This window comes from Notothenia rossii (assembly GCF_949606895.1).
Source record: "Notothenia rossii genome assembly, chromosome: 11".
Lineage (NCBI taxonomy): Eukaryota > Metazoa > Chordata > Actinopteri > Perciformes > Nototheniidae > Notothenia > Notothenia rossii.
The window spans coordinates 987969-1002968 of NC_136910.1; the positions used below are offsets into that span (position 1 = coordinate 987969).

General features: G+C 47.5%; 1 protein-coding gene across 1 annotated transcript in view; it reads right to left on the bottom strand.

Annotated features, from left to right (window-relative positions):
• Positions 1-11870, bottom strand: part of LOC307024553 (cGMP-dependent protein kinase 1-like) — a 47815-nt gene extending 35945 nt beyond the window's left edge. Inside the window, exon 1 of the mRNA XM_079658792.1 lies at positions 11471-11870. Coding sequence (XP_079514918.1) covers positions 11471-11787 — 317 coding nt within the window. The 5' untranslated portion in view covers positions 11788-11870. The remainder of the gene's footprint in view (positions 1-11470) is intronic.
• Between the last annotated feature and the right edge of the window lie 3130 nt (positions 11871-15000).

Consider the following 15000-nt stretch of genomic DNA (forward strand, 5'->3'; position numbering starts at 1 on the left):
TTTTTAATTGTAATTATTTTTGGGGTAATTATACATCTGTATGTGTGTTTTGTTAAAAAGTAAGAATGTAAATATAAAAACATGTTAAAACAATAGATATGTTTACCACAAGCTAAAGATCTAGTATTCCAATAGGGTGAGGATGCTCCAGACGAGGAGGTGTAATGAAGAAGGGAAAGACACTTAGAGGTCCATAAAAAGAGATTTATATTTTATTGTGAGAGCAGACGAGCGCCAGGAGGCTGGGTTTTATTTTGGCGGGGTGGAAAACCTTCAGTATCTGCATGTGAATCAGACTCTGGAGGAACACAGAAACAGAGACAGGGTGAACGAGACCCTCGAGGTATGACTGCATGAGAGGACATCAAAATAAAGTGAAGAGGAGGAGGGGAAACAACAGGCAGGACATGAAATGATACAAACTGAAAACAGGATGCATAATAAACCAGAGATTTAACGAAGAAATCAATTAAATAAAAGTTTCTCAGAGTGACAGACAGCATGTGTTCCCTTTCAAAATAAGAGCCTCTCAGTGTCAGCCTCATTAACTCGCCTGGAAACGCTGAGCAGGCGATACTGAACACAGCCCACACACACTGTACTGCAATACCTTTATATAGACCACACACACACACACACACACACACACACACACACACACACACACACACACACACACACACACACACACACACACACACACACACACACACACACACACACACACACACACACACACACACACACACACACACACACACACACACACACACACACACACACACACACACTACACACACTCTCTGTAGGATGCTGACAGAGAGAAGTGGTGGGCTGGTAAATGAAACCCTGTCAGTTGCCTGTATAGTGTGTGTGTGTGTGTGTGTGTGTGTGTGTGTGTGTGTGTGTGTGTGTGTGTGTGTGTGTGTGTGTGTGTGTGTGTGGGTTGTGGGCAGACAGGTTGTATTGCTCTGAGCCCAGGAGGAATGGATGCCTCAGCGCTCTGAAAGCTTTTCTGCAGAATTTAAAACACAAAGCGTGATGTTTATTCAGTTTGTGACGCAACTGAATAAACAGAAATGCCACCGACACAAATGCCATCATTACAATTTCAAATGAGGATGCTAAAATTAGAAATAACCCCACTATGAAAGAGTAAAATAAATGTCTCTACAGGAGAAACGCTTGTGCATGAAAGCTGCTCTATAAATGCAGCTATATATGTGTTCATTCATTCAAGTAGCTGCTTGGACCCAGAACACGTCTTTGCTTCACGTAGAAATGTCTGATATCTGGCGCTGTAGTAGGAACGAACCTGGAAGGGTTACGTCAGGAAGAAGGAACGTCTTCACGACCAAGTTGAACATCACTCTAGCTACCAAATGGCTCATAATACAAACATAGATCTAGAGAAAGTCCAGAAGCTTCAGACTCACACTGGAGCTTCAGACTCACACTGGAGCTTCAGACTCACACTGAGGCTTCAGACTCACACTGGAGCTTTAGACTCACACTGAAGCTTCAGACTCACACTGAAGCTTCAGACTCACACTGAAGCTTCAGACTCACACTGGAGCTTTAGACTCACACTGAAGCTTCAGACTCACACTGAAGCTTCAGCCTCACACTGAAGCTTCAGACTCACACTGAGGCTTCAGACTCACGCTGGAGCTTCAGACTCACGCTGAAGCTTCAGCCTCACACTGAAGCTTCAGACTCACACTGAAGCTTCAGACTCACACTGAAGCTTCAGACTCAAACTGGAGCTTCAGACTCACACTGAGGCTTCAGACTCACACTGAAGCTTCAGACTCACACTGAAGCTTCAGCTTCACACTGAAGCTTCAGACTCACACAGAAGCTTCAGACTCACACAGAAGCTTCAGCCTCACACAGAAGCTTCAGACTCACACAGAAGCTTCAGCCTCACACAGAAGCTTCAGCCTCACACTGAGGCTTCAGACTCACACTGAAGCTTCAGACTCACACTGAAGCTTCAGCCTCACACAGAAGCTTCAGACTCACACTGAAGCTTCAGACTCACACTGAAGCTTGGTCTGAAGCTTCAGCCTCACACTGAGGCTTCAGACTCACACTGAAGCTTGGTCTGAAGCTTCAGCCTCACACTGAAGCTTCAGACTCACACTGAAGCTTCAGACTCACACTGAAGCTTGGTCTGAAGCTTCAGCCTCACACTGAGGCTTCAGACTCACACTGAAGCTTGGTCTGAAGCTTCAGCCTCACACTGAAGCTTCAGCCTCACACTGAAGCTTCAGACTCACACTGAAGCTTGGTCTGAAGCTTCAGCCTCACACTGAAGCTTCAGCCTCACACTGAAGCTTCTGCGGTGGTTTAAATGGACTGTACTTATATAGACATTTGAAATGTGGTCACTCGCTTGCATCGGGGGAAATGATGCGCTGCTCTCATTTATAAATCAAACATTATAGTTCTATAGCTCGAGATGCAAATGTCCTGACGACAAGACCTAACGTCACCTCACGAAGTCGTTGCTGCAGGTACAGGTGAAGGTCGATCCACAGGTACACACACCGTCACTAACAATCACACATTTCAGTTTGAAATGAAGAGCTAGAAGCTAGAAATAATAGCTTATGGTATTTATGTCAGTTTAACATCGGTGCAAGAAAAGTGAGACGAGCTGTCTTCAAATAAAACGTGTTTTTCATCAGAACAGAAAGTCCAGAGTTCATCAATCTGATTTCTGACGGCTGCACCTGTCAGTCTGTTAATGTCTCACCTGTCTCACCTGTCTCACCTGTCCAAACTGTCTGTCCAAACTGTCTCACCTCCCCAAACTGTCTCACCTGTCCAAACTGTCTGTCCAAACTGTCTCACCTTTCCAAACTGTCTGTCCAGACTGTCTCACCTGTCTCACCTGTCCAAACTGTCTCACCTGTCCAAACTGTCTCACCTGTCCAAACTGTCTCACCTGTCTCACCTGTCCAAACTGTCTGTCCAAACTGTCTCACCTCCCCAAACTGTCTCACCTGTCCAAACTGTCTCACCTGTCCAAACTGTCTGTCCAAACTGTCTCACCTGTCCAAACTGTCTGTCCAAACTGTCTCACCTGTCCAAACTGTCTGACCTGTCCAAACTGTCTCATCTCTCCAAACTGTCTCACCTGTCCAAACTGTCTGTCCAAACTGTCTCACCTGTCCAAACTGTCTCACCTGTCCAAACTGTCTCACCTGTCCAAACTGTCTCACCTCCCCAAACTGTCTCACCTCCCCAAACTGTCTCACCTCCCCAAACTGTCTCACCTGTCCAAACTGTCTCACCTGTCCAAATTGTCTGTCCAAACTGTCTCACCTCTCCAAACTGTCTCACCTCTCCAAACTGTCTCAACTGTCCAAACTGTCTCACCTGTCCAAACTGTCTCACCTCTCCAAACTGTCTCACCTGTCCAAACTGTCTCACCTGTCCAAACTGTCTCAACTGTCTCACCTCTCCAAACTGTCTCACCTGTCCAAACTGTCTCACCTGTCCAAACTGTGTCACCTGTCCAAACTGTGTCACCTCTCCAAACTGTCTCACCTCTCCAAACTGTCTCACCTCTCCAAACTGTCTCACCTCTCCAAACTGTCTCACCTGTCCAAACTGTCTCACCTGTCCAAACTGTGTCACCTGTCCAAACTGTCTCATCTGTCCAAACTGTCTCACCTGTCCAAACTGTCTGTCCAAACTGTCTCACCTGTCCAAACTGTCTGTCCAAACTGTCTCACCTGTCCAAACTGTCTGACCTGTCCAAACTGTCTCATCTCTCCAAACTGTCTCACCTGTCCAAACTGTCTGTCCAAACTGTCTCACCTGTCCAAACTGTCTCACCTGTCCAAACTGTCTCACCTGTCCAAACTGTCTCACCTCCCCAAACTGTCTCACCTCCCCAAACTGTCTCACCTCCCCAAACTGTCTCACCTGTCCAAACTGTCTCACCTGTCCAAATTGTCTGTCCAAACTGTCTCACCTCTCCAAACTGTCTCACCTCTCCAAACTGTCTCAACTGTCCAAACTGTCTCACCTGTCCAAACTGTCTCACCTCTCCAAACTGTCTCACCTGTCCAAACTGTCTCACCTGTCCAAACTGTCTCAACTGTCTCACCTCTCCAAACTGTCTCACCTGTCCAAACTGTCTCACCTGTCCAAACTGTGTCACCTGTCCAAACTGTGTCACCTCTCCAAACTGTCTCACCTCTCCAAACTGTCTCACCTCTCCAAACTGTCTCACCTCTCCAAACTGTCTCACCTGTCCAAACTGTCTCACCTGTCCAAACTGTGTCACCTGTCCAAACTGTCTCATCTGTCCAAACTGTCTCAACTGTCTCACCTCTCCAAACTGTCTCACCTGTCCAAACTGTGTCACCTCTCCAAACGGTCTCACCTGTCCAAACTGTCTCACCTGTCCAAACTGTCTCACCTGATCCCTGATTCCTCTGCAGAAACACGTCTGTCTTCTACCTGCTCTGCCTCCTCAGCTGCAGGATTTATTCACAACGTCAGAGGAGAAGCTTCTGTTCTTCTTCTGTGGTGGAGCTGTTAGTGCATGTCCACGGTGGAGCTGTTAGTGCATGTCCACGGTGGAGCTGTTAGTGCATGTCCACGGTGGAGCTGTTAGTGCATGTCCAATCCCTGTGCTCCAGCAGAGGGACTTTCTATCTCAAGTTGAAACTGATTAGAAAGCTACTACGTTGGAGCAGAAGTCGTTTCTAGACCTTGGTGACACACACACCCACCCACCCACCCACCCACCCACCCACCCACCCACCCACCCACACACACACACACACACACACACACACACACACACACACACACACACACACACACACACACACACACACACACACACACACACACACACACACACACACACACACCCACCCACCCACCCACACACCCACACACACACACACACACACACACACACACACACACACACACACACACACACACACACACACACACACACATGTACACACACACACACACACACACACACACACACACACACACACACACACACACACACACACACCACACACACACACACACACACACACACACACACACACACACACACACACACACACACACACACACACACACACGTGTGACGGCAGCAGCTGCTGGTTTCCTCTCCTGCTGTTCACATCAGGAAACACACAATCTGCAGGAACATTTTTATATTTCAGCTGCAAAACAATACGACTAAAATAATATCCAAGTATTTCTGCGTACGTATTCTTATTTAAAGTATTATGTCCTGCAGTGCTCCTCTGTGTTCTGTTGATCACCTTGGAGACACTGATACTTCTGTTTGGATTCATATGTATTTGTTATTATTATTAAATCTATTCAATTCACGGTGCATCAGATTTCATAGAGTCCTTATACGTTTATTATACTATTTAAGTGTTTTATTATTCAACTGTTTGCAGATCTCAGTAATTTATCTTATTATCTTTAAGTTATTCACATCATAAGTGGAAAAGAAGATGACAAATGCTAATTATAATCACACTTTCCACCAGCTGTGCTCAAACCACCTCTGTATTCTGATACATATTATTAAAAGTGACATGAATATGAAGTGTAATATTTGCCGTAATAAAAAAATCTCTGATTATCAATCGACTGAAACCTAGAGCTGAGATAAGAATCTCCACCGATACCCTGGAGTGGCCTCTGACCCCTCATGACATGAAGAAGAGGGGACACATGTTGATGTAGAAGAGACATGGAGAAGAGGGGACACATGTTGATTTAGAAGAGACATGAAGAAGAGGGGACACATGTTGATGTAGAAGAGACATGGAGAAGAGGGGACACATGTTGATGTAGAAGAGACATGAAGAAGAGGGGACACATGTTGATGTAGAAGAGACATGAAGAAGAGGGGACACATGTTGATGTAGAAGAGACATGGAGAAGAGGGGACACATGTTGATGTAGAAGAGACATGAAGAAGAGGGGACACATGTTGATGTAGAAGAGACATGGAGAAGAGGGGACACATGTTGATGTAGAAGAGACATGGAGAAGAGGGGACACATGTTGATGTAGAAGAGACATGAAGAAGAGGGGACACATGTTGATGTAGAAGAGACATGAAGAAGAGGGGACACATGTTGATGTAGAAGAGACATGGAGAAGAGGGGACACATGTTGATGTAGAAGAGACATGAAGAAGAGGGGACACATGTTGATGTAGAAGAGACATGAAGAAGAGGGGACACATGTTGATGAAGAAGAGACATGAAGAAGAGGGGACACATGTTGATGTAGAAGAGACATGAAGAAGAGACATGGAGAAGAGGGGACACATGTTGATGTAGAAGAGACATGGAGAAGAGGGGACACATGTTGATGTAGAAGAGACATGAAGAAGAGGGGACACATGTTGATGTAGAAGAGACATGAAGAAGAGGGGACACATGTTGATGTAGAAGAGACATGGAGAAGAGGGGACACATGTTGATGTAGAAGAGACATGAAGAAGAGGGGACACATGTTGATGTAGAAGAGACATGGAGAAGAGGGGACACATGTTGATGTAGAAGAGACATGAAGAAGAGGGGACAAATGTTGATGTAGAAGAGACATGAAGAAGAGGGGACACATGTTGATGTAGAAGAGACATGGAGAAGAGGGGACACATGTTGATGTAGAAGAGACATGAAGAAGAGGGGACACATGTTGATGTAGAAGAGACATGAAGAAGAGGGGACACATGTTGATGTAGAAGAGACATGGAGAAGAGGGGACACATGTTGATGTAGAAGAGACATGAAGAAGAGGGGACACATGTTGATGTAGAAGAGACATGAAGAAGAGGGGACACATGTTGATGTAGAAGAGACATGGAGAAGAGGGGACACATGTTGATGTAGAAGAGACATGAAGAAGAGGGGACACATGTTGATGTAGAAGAGACATGAAGAAGAGGGGACACATGTTGATGTAGAAGAGAAGTGGAGAAGAGGGGACACATGTTGATGTAGAGAGACATGAGGAAGAGGGGACACATGTTGATGTAGAAGAGACATGAAGAAGAGGGGACACATGTTGATGTAGAAGAGACATGAAGAAGAGGGGACACATGTTGATGTAGAAGAGACATGAAGAAGAGGGGACACATGTTGATGTAGAAGAGACATGAAGAAGAGGGGACACATGTTGATGTAGAAGAGACATGAAGAAGAGGGGACACATGTTGATGTAGAAGAGACATGGAGAAGAGGGGACACATGTTGATGTAGAAGAGACATGAAGAAGAGGGGACACATGTTGATGTAGAAGAGACATGAAGAAGAGGGGACACATGTTGATGTAGAAGAGACATGGAGAAGAGGGGACACATGTTGATGTAGAAGAGACATGAAGAAGAGGGGACACATGTTGATGTAGAAGAGACATGAAGAAGAGGGGACACATGTTGATGAAGAAGAGACATGGAGAAGAGGGGACACATGTTGATGTAGAAGAGACATGAAGAAGAGGGGACACATGTTGATGTAGAAGAGACATGGAGAAGAGGGGACACATGTTGATGTAGAAGAGACATGAAGAAGAGGGGACACATGTTGATGTAGAAGAGACATGGAGAAGAGGGGACACATGTTGATGTAGAAGAGACATGAAGAAGAGGGGACACATGTTGATGTAGAAGAGACATGGAGAAGAGGGGACACATGTTGATGTAGAAGAGACATGGAGAAGAGGGGACACATGTTGATGTAGAAGAGACATGAAGAAGAGGGGACACATGTTGATGTAGAAGAGACATGAAGAAGAGGGGACACATGTTGATGAAGAAGAGACATGGAGAAGAGGGGACACATGTTGATGTAGAAGAGACATGAAGAAGAGGGGACACATGTTGATGTAGAAGAGACATGAAGAAGAGGGGACACATGTTGATGTAGAAGAGACATGGAGAAGAGGGGACACATGTTGATGTAGAAGAGACATGAAGAAGAGGGGACACATGTTGATGTAGAAGAGACATGAAGAAGAGGGGACACATGTTGATGTAGAAGAGACATGAAGAAGAGGGGACACATGTTGATGTAGAAGAGACATGTGTCCCCTCTGTGTAAAGAGAGAGTCTCTTTACAAAGAGGGGACACATGGTGATGTAGAGGAGACATGAGGAAGTGGATTAAAAAAATAAGGGACCTTTAAATCAAACTAGAAAATGCATTTCCTGCAGAAAGTGCGTGTGAATGTGAATGCTGTAAACTGTGAACATTTGTGGCTGAATTTAGCAGAAAATGCAGAAAAAGCTTAATATTGAAAAGAAAAGGTTTAAAAAAAGGTATAAACAACAACATGTCTAGCCTTGATGTCCTGAAACAGCTGAATAATGTAATAGTTGAATGGTTTCTGCAGCTGGAAGTAGGCTGAAGGAGTTAAATATCAGATGTAAGTAGGAGTGAATGAATTTGTATTGAGATGAGAAAAGAAAGTAGAAAGGTTTGGGCTAGCAGCAGAATATTCAAACTGAAAACTTTTCGACTAAAACCACACGTCACCAATAATGTATAAAATATGTGGAAAGTCTGTATGAAGTCTCCATCAGACAGAAAAGAATAGGCTGGGACAGTCTGTTAAAGTCCAGTCTGTTAGTTTCTGTGCTGAGCACCTACTCATAACACCTGTGTGTGTGTCCAGAGATCAAAGGCTCCAATCTGCCCAAGCGGCAAACTCTGGGGAAGAGCCGGGACCCCAATGCGGAAGTGCCTCAAACTGCAGTTCATCTAGTGGCCAGTAGGAGCAGTCTGCAGAAGGGAGCAATTTCCATAGACCCCCATGTTGAAATGCCCAACTTTACAGCAGAGATAAACATGTTTACATCGTGGTTCAAAAAAACATATTCTCTGTATAGTTAGATCCCCCCTTCATGATTATGGATTGGGGGGGTGAATTTTTTCTCAACTCATCTGTTTAATTAATATTAAGCCTTAAAGCTTTTGCATAAATTAGGGCGTGGTCACTTTGATGGACATGTCTCACTGTCAGCTAACAGCCACCTGTCCACTCTGCTAGGCTACAACCATAGAGGCTACAACGTTAGTTAGTCATAGTACTGTACTTGACCCTTTAGCTTTAGCCGTGTTCGTGGTGATTGTACCTTTTAGGGAATATTGTTACAAATACCAGACAATTAAAATGTCGTGCTGTGCACTTGAATGTACTAACAGAACTTCCAAGAAGTCTAAAATGATAATATTATACATGTCCCGTTCGCAGGTGTTTGTGTGCTTGGTAGCTTAGCTTGTTACTCATTAGCCAGCTAACGACGCATACCTGCCAACCCGCTTTTGACATGTTTCTACCGCCTACGGACTCAGCTGGCTTTCCCTACCCATTTTCAATCTTCCCAAACTATAACAAATACAAATGACTCTCCATAGACACTGGACTCCACTTCTGGCGGACACCGTTTGCAGCGTGTCTGTGATCCCCTCATACAAACAGTCCTCTGTGTTTCTGAAAGAGAAACAACGTGCAGACCGGGGGTAACGCTGCCTTTCCTCTGAACCCCCGGGGCTGATGGGTAATCACTCCCAAAGGAGTTTAACAGAGACGAGGCATTTGAGTCCTGCAGGATTTCCCCGTTAGTATCAGTGTCTCAAAAACACATGTTGGCGACTGAAGGACATCCAGTGTTTGGTCTTTTCCTGAAGCATCCTTCACCTACAGTGTCTCAACTGAGAGAGGACCACAAACACACACAACATATAATACCATTTTGAGATTTGGGGATATTTATCTCCCATTCTTTCATGTTTTCTCAAGTTTTCAACACCAAACATGTCGTTAATGTCTCTGTTTAGTGAACTACAGCAATCTGAAAGCCTGTACATTATTTATATCAAACTTTATCAGGAGAGAAATGCAGGAAATGACTTTTTTAATGCAGTATTTTCTGATATATGGCGCAAGACAAAGATATTTCGCTCTCAAACCTTTGACTCTAATAAGTCAACAACATGAAACAAGAATATGAACCTGGCTTTATCCAATGTTCACACAAGAGTTCTACATCCTGACCTATGATCCTGACACATCCTCACTGTCTCAACTGAAAGAGGACCAGAAACACATACAAAATATATACAAATGTGGAGACTGGGATATTTATCTCCCATTCTTTTACTTTTCGGGCATTTTACAGATCAGACATGTCGTTGATTACCACTTTTTCTGAAAAATGCTTAAAATGATGCAATATATGTTAAATACATGGTTTATACATGTAATTACTGGGTTCCATTTATTCTGATTACCTCATTCGGGCGTGCACATTTGCCGCGTGCAAACCTACCTCTTTTGGATTTGTAAAGGTTGGCATGTATGAGGACGTAACCCTTTATACTATATACATTTTAGTTTATGATTGAGCCTTTGGTCAGACTTTTATAGTCTATGGGTATGACGCCCATAATGCTAAACGGGAGCAAATGTTAATAGGGGACCCAATTATCCCAGTGGTGGCCGTCGGAGCTAACGGAGCCGCAGGGGGCTAGCTCCAGCCGGCGTCCCGGTGCTAGCCCCCTGCGGCTCCGTTAGGTCCGGCGCCGGGCGGTGGAGTCCGTCTTTTCTTAACGTGTGAATGACAAGCATTAAGAATAACAAAACATAGCTAATTCTCTTGCAGATTGTCTCATTGATTATGAATGTAACGTTTATATAGGGGAACTACACTGTTAGCAGTAACTTGGTATGCATGTATTTCATGTTAGCTTAGCTTCTTAGCCTGAGCTAGCTCTGTTTACTTCCAGTTCGGAGGCAGCAGGTCCCGCCTCGGCTCCGCCTCTTTGTCCTTATTTGGAGCAGGCGGGATTAGACTCTGACGTCGTTTGTATTTTCCAACCTAGGAGAGGTTTTCCTACGTTTTCCTACGTTTTTCATGTCTGAGGAGTGTAGGGTTTGGGAATTATGGCAGGTTTAAAACATTTGTGTTTTTGTAAACAGCATTCGCACTAATCACGAGCAGCTGTGGGCTACATGCCGTCCTGACTGAGTGCTGATAACTTCAGGATTTACAAACGGCGGGATGTGCCGGTTTACGGTTTAAATCTGGTGTGTTTTGAGATGGCTGCGTTAAATGCGGTTTTGAGATCTGGTCTTGATGCAGCAACTTCCTCCCATTGGAGACAATAGAGTTGCTTAACTTTGACCAACTCAAGTCCATTCGCATTTAGAGTCAAGAGCAGAAACCAGGAGCTGGGTGGACGGGTTGAGGGAAGTGTTTTATGTTTTAAAGAGTGTGTACTGACCCTGTGTGGAGCATGAAGACTCAACAACTGAAAGAGGACTCACTGTGAGCTCTTGGGGGTACTTCAGTTTCTTTCTGAGTAACTTAAAGACCAAGGCTGTGTTTTAAAAAGTGTGTACTGACTGAGTGCATTAACTCACACAACAACAACTGAACTGGACTCACTGTGGGCTCTTGGGGTAGAAGGGCAGCGTCACGTGGCTCAGCTCGCTGATGTCGCAGGCATTGGGCTCGGCGGAAATGGCCTGCCGCTTGCTGCGATGCTTGTCCGGCTGCAGGACCAGGTTCTGCTGGTTCTGGACCTGCTGGGCGGTGGCGGGTCGCAGGACGGACCGGTACTTGTCCAGCTCGGTCTGCAGATGCTGGATCAGCTCGTCCTTCTGGTCCAGCTCCAGCTCCAGCTCGTCGATCAGGGCGTCTCGCTGCCGCAGCTCCTCGATCTTCTCCTGCAGGGCATACTGAAGGTCCCGCAGGGTCCCCATCGGACCGGGAGGAGGTCGCAGGTCCTCCAGAGGGTCCGGGAGGAGGTATCGGGTCCTCTAGAGGGTCCAGGAGGAGGTATCGGGTCCTGTAGAGGGTCCAGGAGGAGGTATCGGGTCCTGTAGAGGGTCCGGGGGGAGGTAGAGGGTCCTCTAGAGGGTCCAGGAGGAGGTATTGGGTCCTGTAGAGGGTCCGGGGGGAGGTAGAGGGTCCTCTAGAGGGTCCAGGAGGAGGTATCGGGTCCTTTAGAGGGTCCAGGAGGAGGTATCGGGTCCTGTAGAGGGTCCGGGGGGAGGTAGAGGGTCCTCTAGAGGGTCCGGGGGGAGGTATCGGGTCCTGTAGAGGGTCCGGGGGGAGGTAGAGGGTCCTCTAGAGGGTCCGGGGGGAGGTAGAGGGTCCTGTAGAGGGTCCGGGGGGAGGTATTGGGTCCTGTAGAGGGTCCGGGGTTCCTCTGTGGTCCCCAGGTTCACTCTGGATCAGTCCCTATAGAGTTTGTAAAGAGTTAGTTAGTGTTTAACCCTAGAGCAGCGGTTCCAAACCTAATAAACAATACAGAGGCTAAATACAGTTTGGATTGGTCGATTCAGAACATGTGACACGTTGTTAATCCAGCAGAACAGACCGCTGTCAAGGACTGTAATGACCGTAGGGGGGATCAAGAAAGAGCCCTAACCCTAAGCGAAGTGGTTGTCCTTGACTCCTTTGGCTCTTTGGGTTCCTTCAGACGATCTAGTGGACCCTTGATTGATGAGTCTTGGTGAGTTCTTGGATTTGATTGATCTTTCTGGGTTAATAAAACAAAAGCCTTCCCCGAGTTCTTTAAAGACTTGTAGGTTTTCATTAGATGGTCTGAAGGGTCCACTATGCGTCTGCGGTCTCTTCTGGGTACCCCTACGTTTCTAGAGAACTTTTGATTTGAATCAAAGCTCTCTTAGTGAGTGTCTTTGGAATCATGAAAGACAGTCCACCTACCTTCTGGGTGACCCAAGGGAAAGCCTTTCCCTTCCTTCCTCAGGTCCTTGTAGCTCCTTCTCCGTAGACTAAGTGAGAGTCCCAGGGGTTCACGGGTCTCCTTTTGGGATGGACCCTTGATTTTCTCAGAGTCTTGGTCCTTTTTTCGATCGGAAACGACACTTCGGTTTATTTCTGGGTAATTAAAAACCTTACCCTCGATTAAGCCTTCCTCTAAGTCTCTCTCAGGTCCCTTTAGGTATCCTGAGGGGATTCAGCATCACGGACTTTGACGAGTTTCTTTCTGAGTAACTTAGAGACCGTGGTTATAACGCAACCCTCTACCCTGTAGTTCTCCGGGTCTTTCCAGTCCTTCAAGTGTTGTTAGGGGGAGCCTGGGGTCTTTTGGGGGGGCTGTTCCTGCAGATTTCCCCCTCCAGGGTGGTTCAGATTATTCCTGAGGAGGGCTTCTCCTCACTCTGCCGTCTTTTGATGTCTCCAGGTTCCTCAGACTCATATTCCCATAAACTTCTCCTCTCCGTCTTCCAGGAAATAAAAGTGCTTTTAAAAAGAAGAAGAAATCAGAGCCGGATAAAAGCTCTGCTCCTCCAGGACTCCTCTTCTCCTCCAGGACTCCTCTTCTCCTCCAGGACTCCTCTTCTCCTCCAGGACTCCTCTTCCCCTCCAGGACTCCTCTTCTCCTCCAGGACTCCTCTTCTCCTCCAGGACTCCTCTCCACCTCCAGGACTCCTCTCCACCTCCAGGACTCCTCTCCACCTCCAGGACTCCTCTTCTCCTCCAGGACTCCTCTTCTCCTCCAGGACTCCTCTCCACCTCCAGGACTCCTCTCCAGGACTCCTCTCCACCTCCAGGACTCCTCTCCACCTCCAGGACTCCTCTCCAGGACTCCTCTTCTCCTCCAGGACTCCTCTCCACCTCCTCTCCACCTCCAGGACTCCTCTTCTCCTCCAGGACTCCTCTCCACCTCCTCTCCACCTCCAGGACTCCTCTTCTCCTCCAGGACTCCTCTCCACCTCCTCTCCACCTCCAGGACTCCTCTTCTCCTCCAGGACTCCTCTCCACCTCCTCTCCACCTCCAGGACTCCTCTCCACCTCCAGGACTCCTCTCCAGGACTCCTCTCCAGGACTCCTCTTCTCCTCCAGGACTCCTCTCCAGGACTCCTCTCCAGGACTCCTCTTCTCCTCCAGGACTCCTCTCCAGGACTCCTCTCCAGGACTCCTCTTCACCTCCAGGACTCCTCTTCACCTCCAGGACTCCTCTCCAGGACTCCTCTCCAGGACTCCTCTTCTCCTCCAAGACTCCTCTTCACCTCCAGGACTCCTCTCCAGGACTCCTCTCCAGGACTCCTCTCCAGGACTCCTCTCCAGGACTCCTCTCCACCTCCAGGACTCCTCTTCTCCTCCAGGACTCCTCTCCAGGACTCCTCTCCAGGACTCCTCTTCTCCTCCAGGACTCCTCTTCACCTCCAGGACTCCTCTTCTCCTCCAGGACTCCTCTCCACCTCCAGGACTCCTCTTCTCCTCCAGGACTCCTCTCCAGGACTCCTCTTCTCCTCCAGGACTCCTCTCCAGGACTCCTCTCCAGGACTCCTCTTCTCCTCCAGGACTCCTCTTCACCTCCAGGACTCCTCTCCAGGACTCCTCTCCAGGACTCCTCTTCTCCTCCAGGACTCCTCTTCACCTCCAGGACTCCTCTCCAGGACTCCTCTCCAGGACTCCTCTCCAGGACTCCTCTTCACCTCCAGGACTCCTCTCCAGGACTCCTCTCCAGGACTCCTCTCCAGGACTCCTCTCCACCTCCAGGACTCCTCTTCTCCTCCAGGACTCCTCTCCAGGACTCCTCTTCTCCTCCAGGACTCCTCTTCTCCTCCAGGACTCCCCTCCACCTCCAGGACTCCTCTTCTCCTCCAGGACTCCTCTCCAGGACTCCTCTTCTCCTCCAGGACTCCTCTCCAGGACTCCTCTCCAGGACTCCTCTCCAGGACTCCTCTCCATGACTCCTCTTCTCCTCCAGGACTCCTCTCCAGGACTCCTCTCCAGGACTCCTCTCCAGGACTCCTCTCCAGGACTCCTCTTCTCCTCCAGGACTCCTCTCCAGGACTCCTCTCCAGGACTCCTCTCCAGGACTCCTCTTCTCCTCCAGGACTCCTCTCCAGGACTCCTCTTCTCCTCCAGGACTCCTCTCCAGGACTCCTCTTCTCCTCCAGGACTCCTCTCCAGGACTCCTCTTCTCCTCCAGGACT